At 43.5% G+C, this 17205-nt stretch overlaps 1 protein-coding gene across 3 annotated transcripts in view; it reads left to right on the top strand.

Moving 5' to 3' along the window:
- The window catches only part of arhgap21a (Rho GTPase activating protein 21a), a 145058-nt gene that overhangs the window by 103648 nt on the left and 24205 nt on the right, over positions 1–17205 (top strand). For all 3 annotated transcript variants that reach the window (XM_072679274.1, XM_072679273.1, XM_072679272.1), the window contains 10 exons: positions 551–796; positions 949–1055; positions 1757–2236; positions 3004–3380; positions 3548–4201; positions 11187–11333; positions 13568–13670; positions 13971–14013; positions 15021–15140; positions 15775–16074. In XM_072679274.1, the coding sequence (XP_072535375.1) occupies positions 551–796; positions 949–1055; positions 1757–2236; positions 3004–3380; positions 3548–4201; positions 11187–11333; positions 13568–13670; positions 13971–14013; positions 15021–15140; positions 15775–16074 (2577 nt within the window). The remainder of the gene's footprint in view (positions 1–550; positions 797–948; positions 1056–1756; positions 2237–3003; positions 3381–3547; positions 4202–11186; positions 11334–13567; positions 13671–13970; positions 14014–15020; positions 15141–15774; positions 16075–17205) is intronic.

The following is a 17205-nucleotide window of genomic DNA, read 5'->3' as shown; positions in this document are numbered from 1 at the left end:
ATGAGATCTGGAGCTTCTACTGTAAAAACGCTCTTCTAGGGGTGTAAAAGCTGGTTACTGGCAAGGGGTGGATATATTAGGCAGGTCTTAAGGGGTGTTCCTGGTACACAGTGGTCAGTACCTATCAAAAGTGCTCCAAGGAAAGGCAACAAGAGAGGCCCAAAGCTCACTGATGCCCCCAATGGTTGGATGAGGGGAACCCAGATTGATAGTACACCTGAGGAAATTATAATTAAACTAAATACTTTGGCAAATACTTGATCTAGGTGGTGTTTATTAGTTTTAATAAAACACTAATATTAGAATAATTGCAAAAATCTAATTGAATTGAATAAAATTCAAAAAGTAGTGGGTGCCAGAGTGAGTGTATATTAAATTATCTAACTTTATTTATTAATATATGACTATATAATAAAAAAAACTCTATATATGTGTTTCGTCCTGTTGTATGTGTAACAATTATTAAAAATAAATAAATAAATAAATAAAAATATTTTTTATAAAGTACCGTAACTTTTCCCAGCATCCCTACATCTCTTCATTTTTTCAGGCTTATTCCCAAGATGCATACCTCAAAGGAAACGAAGCGTACAGCGGAAACGCTCAGAACATCCCCGAGCCTCCTCCCATCTGCTACCCACGGATAGAGTGTAAAACCTCGGGGATGACCCAGGCCCAGGCTTCCGAGCCCCAGGACCACCCAGAGGCCTCGCTTGGGGCGGGACGACGCTCTAATCCTGAGCTGAGCTACAGAGTGGAGATCCCTGTTCCCCCCTCACCTCCACCTCCCTCGCAGGTAGTCTAATCTAGCAGTCCTCTGCACCTTCACAGCGCTCACACCATGAACAGGAAGCTTAGGAGGAAGATGATGATGATGATGAAGCATTTGATGGGAAATTGTTTTAAATACTGTAGTCAGATTTTAACAGTGATGATCCCTAATGGCAGGTCTCCAAGACTGTGGTGTGTGTGTACAATGAGAACACGAGGACTGCAGTGGAGCCGGTGGAACCCTCAGCTCGATCTACTCCCAGCCACAGAACAGAGGAGGACAGGTGAGGCAGTAGCCAGGGTTTAGAACTGTGCTGCTGTTAGTCTGAAATGCAGAGTCCGTTTCTGAAGGTGCTATTCAGAGTTCTTTTGAACGATGCCCTGGAAGAACCACTTTTGGTTCTTCTAAAGTTTGTAAAAGAGCAGTGTGAGAACCTTAACTTTCTTTTAATTGAATTTTAACAGCAAACAACAGCAAAACGTTGATGGATTACGTTTCCATTTCGAGATCTGTGCATCTCTTATGTCCGTAATTGTCCTTTGGAATTGTCGTGGTCTTCATAGGCCATGACTTGAGGTCCATTTGGCTCGGATTAGTTGTGTGAGAGTGTCTACCTGTAATTAACTCTATATAACATTATAAGAAACTCAAATAAACATAGTCAGTGGTCAGTGAGAGTGTCTACCTGTAATTAACTCTATATAACATTAGAATAAACCCAAATAAACAAAGTCAGTGGTCAGTGAGAGTGTCTACCTGTAATTAACTCTATATAACATTAGAGTAAACGCAAATAAACATAAAGTCAGTGGTCAGTGAGTGTCTACCTGTAATTAACTCTATATAACATTAGGATAAACCCAAATAAACATAAAGTCAGTGGTCAGTGAGAGTGTCTACTTGTAATTAACTCTATATAACATTAGAATAAACCCAAAGCAGATGTTTAACTGACCACATATATCTTCTATCTGGATTTTAAAGGTACGCCCCCCTCACCGCCGCTCCGGCTGAATCTGCTTCAGAGCGGCCGAGGGTCCACACCACTGCCTCTACTTCTACTGCTGGAGGAACGCAGCTACACTACACGCCCAGCCGACCCTCAGAGCCTTCTGGGTTTCCCAGTTCAGGTTCTGCACACACCCAGTCGCTCAGACCCCCAGTGACCACAACTCCAGCTTCCAGCCCCTACACCCCCTCTCCTCCCTCCTCCACCACTTCACCCTGCTCACCCCACCAGAACATCGACTGGAGGAACTACACCACCTATAAGGAATACATCGACAACAAGCGCCTCTACATGTACGGCTGCCGGACCATCCAGGAGCGCCTGGACAGCCTCAGGGCGGCCGCGGGCGAGTTCAGCAAGCAGCAGCAGGCCGGTCAGGAACCTGTGAAAGCTGTGAACGGAGCCCAGATTCGGAGGAGGAGCGCTTCTCATGAACGGAGTCACCTCGGGACAAGGTAGTACAGAGTAATGTACATTAACATAATTGTATATTGTATATCTAATGTATATTAACTTTACACACACACGTACACACACACACACACATACACACACACAAATATATATGCATTTATGTGTATGTAATGTTTACTGATAACTACAAAATATCACAAACTGTCCGAAAAAACAAATTAAATATCATAATTAATAAATACGTTTTAAAAAGATAAAAAGTACATAAATAAAAATAAAAAAGTAAATATTAATTTTTTTTCATAACCATAATATTGTAACCAATTATATGATAAAGTATGATTCAATTTAATATGTAATACTGTATAAAATGTAACATATATATATATATATATATATATATATATATATATATATATATATATATATATATACATTATATGTGTTATATACAGTGTTACATATTAAATATCACATAATAAAACAGAATTTCCTCCCTTTGATCTGTTTTAAATTTAAAAACATTGTGGTTAAGTTAAATTATTCACTTAAAATATTTACTTAAATAATTAATTTTTATTACAATATTAATTTTATATATTACAATATTTAATTTGTTTCTGCATTATTGAATGTTATTTTTTGTTTAGTATTTATTTGCTTTTTAATCAATAATTTGTTAATAATAAGTTTCTATTTTAGTAGACGTGTATAATTATACATATTTTATCATATAATTTGTGTAACACATCAGCTGCTAATCTCTAACAGTATTTTTATTCATTGTAATTTGCTCCCCTGCCCGTAGGGTCCCCCTGCCGCTGCGCAGTGTGTCTCAGGAGAAGCTGGGGGGACCTGACCGTGGAGCTGGTTCCCAAGACTGGCCCCGGAGCGTGTCGCAGGACGCCCTGCCGTCGGTGCCCGCAGGAGTGAATAAGCCGCGAGCGCGGTCCTGCGACTACATCTGCAGGCATGGTGACAGTGGGGCGGACAGGCTGCTGCTGGACAGACGGACGTACGGCCGGACGGAGACGGACGAGATGATGCTGGTTTGCACTGGTGAGGCGGAGGCCAGGGGCTGCAGGCAGTCCGGCTCTTTACGCACAGTGTCCCAACCACACAGGACCACGGGCGGGTACGGGGGCAGTTATCCAGGACTGTCCGCCACACCTCTCTTAACTAAAGGTACGATTTTGAGGGCGCTCCTGTCTCCCACAATGCACTTGTGATTTATAGTAAACAGTGTATACAGGGTACACAGACCCCAAAAACAAGTGTTTACCACCCTGTTATATATTAACCCCTTAAATCCACACCATCATAAGCTTATTATTGCTTTGATTGTTATCCAGTGCTGAGCTCCAGGGCGGAGAGTCTGGGGAACACCGCCGCTCCAAAGCCGTCTCACCTTCCTGCTCAGTCCTCTGTACCTCCGGATACCTCGGCTACCTCCTACGTAGCCTCTGCTCTCGCTTCCTTACACGCCAGCAGCCGCAGCACCACTCCAGAGCCGACGAAAGACCAAAGAGACGCCCCAGTGCCTAACCACGTGCCCTCCAGCCTCCAGACCACAAATCTCACCAGGGCAAGGACCGAGAGCCTGCAGGACTCCATAGGCAACGTAGGGCTTGGAGTCAGACCCCAGAAAGCCCAGTGGATGCAGCAGGCCAGAGATTTGCAGATATGTCGGAGCTTTGATGCTTCGCTTTTACAGCGGCCGGTCATTAGGAGGCAGCAGCCCCGGGGCAGTGGGAGGGAAGGTGAAGGAATCGAGGGAGCTGAGGCCACGGTGGTGGTGTTGAGGCGAGAGAAATCAGGCCCTCCGCCCCTCCGACACCCATCCTACATCCAGGCTGTGAACGAGGGAGAGAGAGGAGGGAATACTCCTACCTGTTGGCTGCCCAACGATGCCCGCAGGGACATGCACATACAGCAGCTAGGGGGGCAGCACAAGGCCTCGGGGTCAGCAGAGCTGAACGATTCGCTGGACTCCATCCCTTTTATTGGTAAGAGCCAGAGCATTTTCCCCTCTTCTGTTTACCTTCCTGTTGTAGCCTCTGTAATTTTGGTTCTGTGTTGCATTAGCGTAGCATTCCTGAAGTCAGAAAATCTGTGCTAGATTTCGATTGATTAGTTCTGACCAGATTAATCCCTTAAAAATCTGAGGATTTATTAGTAGTAAAAGTTATAAAAAGTAGTAAATACTGAGTCATTTATAAGAGATACCAAATTATTTAATAATAGTTGTACAATAGCTCATGTAGTTAGTTTTATAGTTACAGTCATAGTAGATACTTAATTCATAGAAAATACTGGGTAATTCATAGTGGATATAATTTATAATTTAATTTATAACAGATACTAGATCATAGTGTATGATTAATAATTTATAGTGGGTACTAGATCCTTAATTCATAATAGATACTGGATAATTCATAGTGGATGCTTAACAAGTCATAGTAGATACTGTAAAATTCACGTTAAATACTGGGTAATTCATAGTGGATACTGGATATTTCATAGCAGATTCTTAACTAATAATAGATACTGGATAATTCATAGTGGATACTTAAAAGTTCATAGTCCATGCTGAAAATTCATAACTACTGATATAATTCATAATAGATACTCAATTCATAGTGGATACTTAATCTGTCATAAAATATTGGGTAATTCATAGTAGATACTGAATAATTCACAGTGGATTCTTAGTAATTCATAGTGAGTACTGGATAATTAATCAGAGGAACTAAATAATTCATAGGGAATTATGAATAAGTTATAGTATATACTGAATATGTGAATACTTTAATTCATAGTGACTACTGGATATTTTTTTCTAATACTGAAAATTGCACAGTAGATACTGAAATAATAGTAATAATAATAATAATAATAATAATAGTGCAGTGAGCTCTGCTCTGCTCAGTGCTCTGCTCTCTGTGTGTGAGTGAGGGATGCTGGGATGTGCTAATATGCTTGTTTGCAAATGCTCTTATGAGTCAGAATTCATTTGAAGAGTGTTTCCACTGCCGTTGTAATCACTGCTTCAGCTGTATGGCTTCCTGCTGTGCTGGTTGAAATTGTGTCAGTGAAGGAAACAGCTTTCCTGGAAACCGAGGTTTGGGCTTCTGTCCTCGGGGGTCCGGGTCAGGAAGTGTGGGAGAGGTTTATCAGAACTCCACTGGGGCACTGGGTGTTTAATGTCATCAACACTGAAGCTCTTTTTACATCAACTTTCATTGAAAGTGAGGAAGGGGTTTTCCTTTTTTTGAGGGGGGGGGGGGGGGGGGGTGAGCTCTTTAGCCAAGAGAACTGGTGATAAATATACAAACTAAGAGCTAAGCCCTGACCTAAAGGTTCGAGAAGCAGGCTTGGGACTGGGAGCTTGCTGGTTTGGTCCCCCGGGTCAGAGACATACATGACAGAGGTGCCTTGCTCCCTGGACGCTGACGTGGCCAACACACTGCTCTGTGTGTGTGTGTTCACTGCCACGTTTGGGTTAAATGGAAGAATTCTCTGAGTTTTTGGAGTTTAATAAGTTTAATTAGCTCAACGCTAGAGACATGACACTTATATCAGCACAGGTTAGCTAAAAGCACTGAAGTATTACGTTTAATATAGTATATAGACTGCTAGGAAAAGTTACAATTCTTAGCCCCTGAATATTGGTTCTGTCCACAGTATCCTCACATCGGTCAAGCCCTTACCCATAACAGAGAGGCATACAGTGTTAAAGCACATACGTCGCTCCAGTGTAAAACTAATAAAGCCCAACTTCAGACTCCAAACATATCTTGAGTGATAGAATCCACTATGGACAGATTACCTTCTACACTATATATTAAAAAAAAAAAAGTATTCGGACGCACCTCTTAATCACTGAAGTCAGGTGTCTGATTCAGTCCCATTGACACAGGTGTCTACATTCAAGCCCCTAGTCATGAGTCTGTCTTTCTTCCACACATCAGTGAAAGAACGGGAGGTTCTGAAGAGCTCACTGAACTCCAGCGTGGTTCTGTATGTAATAGGAGACACCGCTGCACCAACAACAACAAGTCAGCTGGTGAAATTTAGACCTTCCCTCCTAGATCTTCCTCCATCAGCTGTGAGTGGTGTTATTATTATTGAACAGTGGAAGAGTTTAGCAGGAACAGCTCACAGAGAGCAGCTCAGCCACCGTGTGTCTGTCAGACCACGTAAAGTTACAGAGCGGGGTCAGGGCCGAGTGCTGAGCTCCTCAGAGTGCAGAAAAGCCTCCAACTGACTCAGTAACTGCAGCAGAGCTCCAGACCTGCTGCTGCTGTTAGAGCTTAGAGCAAAGGAGGACCAGCTCCAGATTAATACAGCCTATGGGTGTAGAATGGGAGGTCATAAAAGCAAGTCCCTGTAGGTGGAATGTGTAGGTGTCCCAATACTTTTGTCAACATAGTGTATTTGTTTTAACACACTCCTGAGCTCAGGGAGGTTGACTTCTGCTGATTGATAGTGATGCCTGTGGGCAGGTTTTTGTCCTTGCAGATGGAAATGAAGTGGCTTCTGTTGACACAAGGAAATGAGGAGTGGTTTAAAGTCCCTCGCCTCCACGTTCACAAGAGCTGTATGACATCAGACAAGCTAGAAATTTACATCTGAGCACACGTCATGGCTCAGTGGAGTGTTAGAGGAGCTCTTACAGTCTGCCTGCCTTATATGGAGCGTCTGTAAACCGTACGGCTGCTCTAAGGGCCCACACATCGTCACCGGCATGGTGATCAGACATGACATAATGGTGTTGCAGGGCATCGAATAGATACTCTGACATTAGTGCCACGTTCTGCCTCCAGCTGCAAGAAGGAGGAACCCCCACCACCACCACCACCACAACCTCTCTCACCCCTTAATAGTCCAGCTGTCAGCTCAGGTTCCTGCTCTTTCACAGCTGAGAACCTGAAACAGGTAGGACGAGCCTCAGGCCACTCAGCATAACCAAACATCAGCACATTGCAGAGGGAGTTTAACCCTTTAGTCGCAGTTCTAGACGAGCATGTTGTAGTTTTTAGAGCAATGTTGCCGATCGCTCATTAAAACAAGTGTAAATAACGATTGGAAATCGTTGTAATTATTTAATTACATTCAAATTTCCAAATAATTTCAGCCAAATGTAGCAAATAGCAATACCAACTAATTACAGTAAGCCTTAAACATGCCATGTGACTGTGTGTATCCAATGGCAACAGGCTTTCCAGCCAAATTTCCCCAACAAACATGAATATTATGATTTAATGGAGAACGTTCTAGAGCCGGGGTTCCCAACCCTGATCATTAAGATATGATCCAATGCATCCACTTCCAATCCAGTCAGTTAACAAGCCCGTCCTGGGCAGAGGTGGGGTCTCCAGATCTGGTTAGCATGTGGGTAACCCAGAACCCGGGATGGAGAGCATTCTAGAACAGTGTGAATGTGGGACAACGTTCTAGAACATTCTAAATTGTGAATGTGGGACGACGTTCTAGAACAGTGTGAATGTGAGACAACGTTCTAGAATTGTGTGAATGTATGAGAACGTTCTAGAACATTCTAAATTGTGAATGTGAGATGACGTTCTAGAACAGTGTGAATGTAAGGCGATGTTCTAGAACGGTGTGAATGTTTGAGAACGTTCTAGAACATTCTAAATTGTGAATGTGAGATGACGTTCTAGAACAGTGTGAACGTGAGACGACGTTCTAGTATTGTGTGAATGTATGAGAACGTTCTAGAACATTCTAAATTGTGAATGTGAGATGACGTTCTAGAACAGTGTGAATGTGAGACGACGTTCTAGTATTGTGTGAATGTATGAGAACGTTCTAGAACATTCTAAATTGTGAATGTGAGATGACGTTCTAGAACAGTGTGAATGTGAGATGACGTTCTAGAACAGTGTGAATGGAGGAGAACGTTCTAGAACAGTGTGAATGTGAGATGACGTTCTAGAATAATATTAATGGGGAGAAAATTCTAGAACAGTGTGAATGGAGGAGAACGTTCTAGAACAGTGTGAATGTATGAGAACGTTCTAGAACAGTGTGAATGGAGGAGAACCTTTCAGAATGGTGTAAATGGAAGGAACGACATTAAAAAAGCAGGCCAGCTTCAATGGGTTCTGTAAATGAGCAGAGAACAGTAGAACTCTACAGCTGCACTGTTGAAGAACCGGGTTCTGGCCTTCACTGACACTGATACCCACGTCCTGCTCGGGTCAGCGCTGGGTAAAGGTCTGCTCAGGTGAAGTCCGCCTCAGTGAGCGTGCCCCTACTGATGCCGGTGATGTAAACGGCAGGGCGTGTCGGGACTGGACCCCCCCCCCCGCCCCCCCAAACACACACACTCACACACTCACACACACTCACACACTCACACACACTCACACTCTTCTCAGTAATCCTCTCTACACCTACTGACGGCACCCGTGATGTAAAATCCAGGAAACCTGTTCATATTAATCACTTCCTTCTATTTGCAGACAATGCAGTGTGTGTGTGTGTGTGTGTGTGTGTGTGTGTGTGTGTGTGTGTGTGTGTGTGTGTGTGTGCGCTGTAGCCTACTTAAAGCTGAATGTCTTGTCCAGGAAAAACATTAACTGCCTTTGTTGACTCTGCTGGTTGAGTCATTTCAGACAGTGTTGTTCTCCTGACCCCATTCAGCTCAGAACAGAGCTCTATACACACACACACACACACACACACACACACACACACACACACATACACACACACACACACACAGAGTTTTCCTGCAGAAGCTCCAGATCTCATCAGAACAGATAAAGCAGGTGAACATAAATCCAGTAAAAAGGAGGAACAAGAGCTTCTCATTCTGAAGAAAGAAAGTAGTGAGATCTTGTCGGTGAGCTAGTCTGAAGAACAGAGCTCGGTTCCTCCAGGGTTCTCCTGGACGCCCCCCAGTCCAGCCAGCACAGCGTGGAGGATGTGTTCAACTCCATCAGCAGCAGCAGCAGCAGCAGCTCACCTGATTTACCATCATTAAGCCCTGATTTACCACCAAACCAGGTGTTGATCTGAGGAGAACTCTAAATAATACTAGACTCCATGAGAGAGGAGAACTTTGGAGATGTTCTCATGAGGAACACAGTGATGGAGAACCACCACCACTTTCTGTGTGTTATTATTAGTGTTTATTCTAATATCAGTGATTTACTGAGGAGATCAGAAGCCTTAGCAGCTTTGGACACTCTATGTCTAAATGTTTGTGGACACCCTTTCTAATGAATGAAAAGTACTGCCAATAGAATAGGACTCTCTGCAGGAGCAGATGAATCAACATGACCCTATTGGCACCATCCTGCCTAATAATGCCAGGCGGGGGCTAGTAGAGGGGTATGAAGCCCCCCAGCATTGGGCTGTGGAGCAATGGAAGAACTGTGTTATCTGGAATGATGGAGGGTGGTGGAGCTCCATCCTGTACTTTTGGGATGAGTTGAGGAGTTGGGGGATGATAAGGTGGGGTTGGGATCATCTATCCAATGCAATCAAATCCTCACACCAATGCTCCTAGTAAAATCTCATCTGCATCTCAATATGATGACGTCCCAGCTGATGATGTAATACATCCATAACATTAAAACCACTGGCAGGTGATGTGAATAACACTGATGATCTGGCTCCAGCGGCTCGCTCCTGTCAAGGCGTGGGATCTACATATCAGGCAGCGAGTGGACAGTCAGGTCTTGAAGGTGATGGAGGTCCTGAAGCAGCGTAAGAATAGAGACACTATATATACACTGTGATGTTCTAGACGGTGACTGGGCCATCAGAACATCTCCAGAACATCAGGCAGGTCTTGTGGGGTGTTCCCGGGTGTGCAGTGCTCAGTACCTACCATAAGTGCTCAGAGTTATGAAGGTCAGTGATTGTAATGGAGGCCCCACCCACCTCACAGCTAATAGGTTCACTTGCAGGTTCTAGGTCTTGGTGCCAGATACCACAGGACACCTACAGAGGTCTCCTGGTCAGATGGTTTTAATGTTACGGCTGGTTGGTGTCATAGCTGTCATTTAATTGGCTGTGTGTGTGTGTGTGTGTATGGAAAGGTGTGGAGGTTGTTATCTGTCTAAATGACTGGCGGTCAGCGCTGTAGACCGCAGTATACGGAGGCTCTGGCTTCACTGTGAGGGATCAGCATGAGGTCTTTGAGGAGACGTGGCATCTATGTGTTTGTTGTTGGTGATGAGAAGACATGCTGGAACACACCGATGGCTGATGGAGGTATTTTTTGAAGGTGTTTGTGTAGAACATTAAGAGGTCTGTTTCTATAGCCGACATTATAAATATATGGACAAAAGTATTGGGACACCTGCTCATTCATTACTTGTTTCTGAAATCAAGGCTATTAAAAAGAGCTGATCCTGCTTTTGTTGGAGTAACTGTCTCTACTGTCCAGGGAAGACGACTTTCTGTGAGATTTTGGAGGAGCATAGCTGTGTGGATTTGATTGCATTTAGCAACAAGAGTGTTTGTGAGATCAGCATGTTGGATAGATGATCACCACCACCACCACCACCCCACCTCATCATTCCCAACTTCTCAACTCATCCCACAAGTACTGGATGGAGCTCCACCATCCATCATTCCAGATAACACAGTTCTTCCACTGCTCCACAGCTCCTCAATGCTGGGGGGCTTTACACCCTTCTACTAGCCCATGCCTGGCATTATTAGGCAGCATGGTGCAAATAGGGTCGTGCTAGAGTCCTATTCTATTGGCAGTACGTCTCTACATGGTCTAGACAAGCTGTGTGTGTGCATTTGCACATCTGTGTCAGCAAAGGGTGCAGCTTTAAGTGGTCGAATGCATTCATTAGAAGGCGTGTCCACAAATAATTGGACATAGAGTGTATTTTGATAGGGGAGGTCAGAAATTTGGTGTGTCAGCAATGAATTAATGGGTAATATGAATGGAATGTCTTAAGAATAGTTAATATGAAGAAACCTTCTCTCTCTCCACAGATGAACCATCCAGTCCCAGTGTTGACCATGATAACACACACATTCCTGCATCCGCAGTCATCTCCAGCACTCCGGTCATCACCACTATCCCTCCAAGCCCCACTTCGCCTTCCGCCATCATCCGCCGCCAGCTCTCTCACGACCAAGGTGAGACACACAAACTTCAGGCTCTCAAACTACAAAGATCCCTCAGCTCCTCACTCTGTAGGAGCTGGAACGGCCCACTATAATTTAAATGATTGCTGATGAGAGGGTCATTTTCATCCAGTATGAATCTGTAGCGTGTGAATAGTCTTTACAGCTTCACTGGAAACATTGTGCACTGTTAAAAGTATAAGATCCTTTAAGAAGGTTTGGAGGTTCTACAGGTAGAAACTGTGGATGACTCTCTTAGGGTGCTGTGAGGAACCTTTTTCTTCTTCTTCAAAAAAGGTTCCTCCACTGTTTCAAACTGAAGAACCTCCAAAAGTTTCTTAATGATCTTATCTTACAAGGATGCTTTTAACGGCGTGGGGTTAATTTAATCCAGTATGAATCTGCAATGTGCATAGTTGGCAGATTTAATTGTTGGACAATTTTAATCCGGTATGAATCTGCAGCATGTTTATAGTCTTTACAACTTTATAGCAATGGCTGTATGCAATGGTGTGTGCATTTAATCCGGTATGAATCTGCAGCATGTTTATAGTCTTTGCAGCTTTATAGCAATGGCTATATGCAATGGTGTGTGCATTTAATCCAGTATGAATCTGCAGTGTGTTTATAGTCTTTACAGCTTTATAGCAATGGCTATATGCAATGGTGTGTGCATTTAATCCAGTATGAATCTGCAGTGTGTTTATAGTCTTTACAGCTTTATAGCAATGGCTATATGCAATGGTGTGTGCATTTAATCCAGTATGAATCTGCAGCATGTTTATAGTCTTTACAGCTTTATAGCAATGGCTATATGCAATGGTGTGTGCATTTAATCCAGTATGAATCTGCAGCATGTTTATAGTCTTTACAGCTTTATAGCAATGGCTATATGCAATGGTGTGTGCATTTAATCCGGTATGAATCTGCAGCATGTTTATAGTCTTTACAGCTTTATAGCAATGGCTATATGCAATGGTGTGTGCATTTAATCCAGTATGAATCTGCAGTGTGTTTATAGTCTTTACAGCTTTATAGCAATGGCTATATGCAATGGTGTGCATTTAATCCAGTATGAATCTGCAGCATGTTTATAGTCTTTACAGCTTTATAGCAAAGGCTATGTGCAATGGTGTGTGCATTTAATCTGGTATGAATCTGCAGTGTGTTTTTAGTCTTTACAGCTTCACAGTAATGATTCTGGAGTGAATTCAAACCTGTATGTATTTGCGTTAAGTTTATAGTCTATGCTGATTTATAGAAATGGCTGTGGAGTGAATTTAGTCCGGTATGAATCTGCAGTGTGTGTATAGTCTTTACATCTCCACAGTAATAATTGTGGAGTGAATGTAATCCAGTATGAATTTTTAGTTTGTTCATAGCCTTTACACATTTATAGCAATGGCTGTGTGTGCATTTAATCCAGTATGAATCTGCAGTGTGTGTATAGTCTTTACAGCTTTACATTAATGATTGCAGATTCATACTGGATTAAATTCACTCCACAATGTGCATAGTTTTACAGTCTGGCAGATATAATTGTTGAACTATTATAATCCGGTATGAATCTGTATGTATAGTGTGTATAGTCTTTACAGTAATGATTCTGGAGTGAATTTAATCCAGTATGAATCTGCAGTGTGTTTATAGTCTCTACATCTTCACAGTAATAATTTTGTAGTGAATTTAATCCAGTATGAATCTGCAGTGTGTTTAGTTTTACTATCCTCACTATAATAATTATTGAATACTTCAAGTCCAGTATGAATTCACAGTGAGCGTACGTTTTACAGTCGCACAGTAACATTTGTGGAGATTTGAATCCAGTATGAATCTACAGTGGGTGTCGTAATTACAGCCTCACAGCAGTAATTATGCAGTGTTTTAGTCCAGTATGAATTTATGAATAGTAACTGAATACAACATCTTAAGGTCAGTACTTGGATTATAAACCTGCAGTTCAGGAAGTGAACCTGGGCTGTATTTTGGTGGGTGTGGTAGGCTGTGGTTGGTGTGGCGCAACAGAGAACACCACTACCTGCCAGTAAGCTATTACACCCTGTGGGAAATCAGGGTTTGATTCCTGGTCTGGGTGACTGTGCTGCACTACACCAATGATGGGCACCAAAAATGGGCAAGACTCCTAATGCTACATTGTTCCGACTCTGTAATACGAGTAACCCTGGAAGTCGCTCTGAATAAGAGCATCAGCTAAATACCATCTTAACGTATTTTTCATTTTGTAGACTCCTTGCGACTCACGATTCTGGAGTCCGATTCTGGTACTAAGACGGAACGGTCCAAGTCCTACGATGAGGGTTTGGATCATTTCCGGGAAGAAGGACGCGGGTAAGCCCACAGTTCACTAATTTATCTTGAGAGGAGGACTGCTAGCTCCACACACCAGTGTGTAACAATTTTTATTCTTATGTTAACTACAATCCCAGAATCCCTGAGATCAAAGCTGGTCAGTGTTGCTCTGAGTAACACCATCTGAAGGTCATCATTTACAGCTTTGATGAGTTCAATAATGTGTTTATTTAATATGCTGTTATTGCGATATCAAGTCACACCAGTGTTGCTGATGATGTCACACCAGTCATGCTTGTGATTGGTCAGTTATGGAATGTGTCGTGTCTGTCTGTACAGGAGATCACTGAAGCACCTCCCCGGTCTGAGGGGGCTACGGAAGGTGAGCTACTACATATACTGTGTTGCTCACGATGACACACTAGAACAGTCTAGAACAGTGGGAGAGCGTCCTAGAACGCTAGAAATCGAGGCAGAATGTTTGATATGTCTGAATTCTGAATATAGAGGGGAGTATCTAGAACATTATGAATGGTATATAACAGTCTAGAACAGTACAAATGGTGGGAGGCAGAGAATTTGGTACCAATCTGAATTCTGAATAGACTGGAATATCTAGAACATTGTAAATGGTGGGAGGACATTCTAAAATGGTGTAAGTTGAGGTAGAATATTTGATCAAATTTTCAATCTGGATTCTGATTGAAAGGGAATGTCTAGAACATTGTGAAAGGTATATAACAGTCTAGAACAACAGTCTGAATTCTAGATGGAAGGCAGTATCTAGAACGTGATTGACAAATAATCTAGAATATTGTGAGTTAAAGGCATTCTAGAACAGTCAGAATAGAAAAGATGTTTCTAGAACGGTCTGGATGATGGGAAAGCATTCTAGAACAATCTTAACTGAAGGAGTTATCTAGAACATTGTCAATAGAAGACAACATTCTAGAATGGTCTGAATAGGAAATATGTTTCTAGAATGGTTGGAAAACATTCTAGAACAATCTTAACGGAAGCAGATATCTAGAACAGTGTGAATGGTATATAATGGTCTAGAACAATGTGAATGGTAAAAGAACATTTTATAACAGTCTGAATTCTAGATGGCAGGAAATATCTAGAACAATGTAAACGGCAAATAATCTAGAATAGTGTGAGTTAAAGGCATTCTAGAACAGTCAGAATAGAAAAGATGTTTCTAGAACGGTCTGGATGATGGGAAAGCATTCTAGAGCAATCTTAACTGAAGGAGTTATCTAGAACATTGCCAATAGAAGACAACATTCTAGAATGGTCTGAATAGAAAAGATGTTTCTAGATGGTGGGAAAGTATTCTAGAACAGTCTGAAGTCAATATCTAGAACTCTCTGTGTTTCTGTGTTGCAGGCTGTGGACAGATCCTCCGAAGACTCCGGCTCCCGAAGAGACTCTTCCTCAGACGTCTTCAGTGATGCTACAAAGGAGGGACTGCTGCATTTCCGCCAGCTCAACTCCGATAAGGGCAAGGTACCACAGTCTAGAACTCCACATTCAGACTTAACATTCAGACTCAAACACACAGAGGTTCTGACGTCTGCAGCTGTCTTTAGAACGTCCAGAACGAGAACTGACAAAGCAAATAAATTAAAGTAGAAAAACAGCTTGTCTAGACTCTATAGAGCAGTAATGCCAATAGGACCCTCTGGAGCAGATCAACATGAGCCTATTGGCACCATGCTGCCTAATAATGCCAGGCGTGGGCTTGAGGGGTCTAAAGCCCCCCAGCATTGAGCTGTGGAGCAGTGGAAGAGCTGTGTTCTCTGGAATGATGGATGGTGGAGCTCCATCCAGTACTTGTGGGATGAGTTGGGGATGATGAGGTGGGGTGGTGATCATCATCCAACATCCTGACCTCACTAATGTTCTTGTCGCTGAATGCAATCAAATCCTCACAGCAATCCTCCTCCAAAATCTTCCCTGGACTGTAGAGACAGTTACTCCAACTAAAGCAGGATGAACTCTTTTTAAAACCCTTAATTTTGGAAGAAACAATGAATGAGCAAGTGTCCCATTACTTTTGTCAATTTAGTGGATCATATAAAGAAATAAAAAGTATAGCAAATGTGTGTCTACAGACCTTCTGGTTTTGTGTTGTCTGCAGCGTGTGGGCAGCGGCATGCGGCCGTGGAAGCAGATGTACGCGGTGCTCCAGGGCCACTCGCTTTGTTTATATAAGGACAAGAAGGAGGCTCAAACCCACGCCAGCTCTCAGACCGAGGACGACCCTCTGCCCATCAGCATCAAAGCCTGCCTGATAGACATCTCCTACAGCGAGACGAAGCGCAAGAACGTTCTGCGGCTGACCACGTCTGACTGCGAGTACCTGTTCCAGGCGGAGGACAGAGAGGACATGCTGTCCTGGATCCGAGCCATCCAGGAGAGCAGCAACCTGGACGAGGAGGTGAGGAGCTTACCCCGATCGAGTTAAGACCACCAGCCTAAGGTTCTGATGGTCATCTGGTCAGCAGTTTCTTTGACAAGACCTCCGAAGGTGTCCTGTGGTATCTGGCACCAAGATGTTCCAGCAGATCCTGAAAGGCCAGGCGACCTTCTTCAGTTACTCCAAGGTCCAGTCCAGATGCTTTGTACAGTGGACAGCGGTTAGCATGGGCACTCTAAGTAGTCTGCAGCTGCTCAGCAGGGGGCGCTACACTGTGTGTTGTGAGGTATTACTCCCATAACCATCATTAAAAATTTTACTGTTTGTACCACAGTAGCCCCAGGGCGCCTGACTCGCTGTCACTGGTTTTGGCTTTGACCTTCTTCGGACCAGTATTGGTAGCTGACCACTCTGTATCAATAAGTGGTTGCCATGGTATCCCCAGGTGGTTGCCATGGTATCCCTAGGTGGTAGCTATGATATCCCCAGGTGGTAGCTGTGGTATCCCCAGGTGGTTGCTATGGGGCTGCTTAGTAGTTGTTATGGTGTTTGCTAAGTGGTTGCTATGGTATCCCCAAGTGTTCGGTATGGTATACCAGGTGTTTACAATGGTGTTTCTCAGTTGTTGCTATGGTACCACAGGTGCCACAGTAGCCCCAGGGCGCCCAACACGCTGTTGCAGGTTTTTGCTCTGGCCTTCCTCGGACCACTGTTGGTAGCTGACCACTCCGTATCAGTAAGCGGTTGCCATGGTATCCCCAGGTGGTTGCCATGGTATCCCTAGGTGGTTGCCATGATATCCCTAGGTGGTAGCTATGGTATCCCTAGGTGGTAGCTATGGTATCCCTAGGTGGTAATTATGGTATCCCCAGGTGGTAGCTGTGGTATCCCCAGGTGGTTGCTATGGGGTTGCTTAGTAGTTGTTATGGTGTTTGCTAAGTGGTCGCTGTGGTATCGCAGGTGGCCTTAATGTTATGACAGCCTTGAACGCCCTCACAGTTCGTAGTTATTCACCACAGCTGCCCTCTTGGTGCCTATAAGGGGTTGCTATGGTATCCCCAAGTGTTCGCTATGATATCCCAGGTGCTTGCGATGGTGTTGCTCGGTTGTTGTTATGGTACCACAGGCAGTGTTTAATGTGGAATAACCTTC

This window comes from Salminus brasiliensis, chromosome 5 (genome assembly GCF_030463535.1).
Source record: "Salminus brasiliensis chromosome 5, fSalBra1.hap2, whole genome shotgun sequence".
Lineage (NCBI taxonomy): Eukaryota > Metazoa > Chordata > Actinopteri > Characiformes > Bryconidae > Salminus > Salminus brasiliensis.
This window is presented reverse-complemented; position numbering and strand designations above follow the sequence as displayed.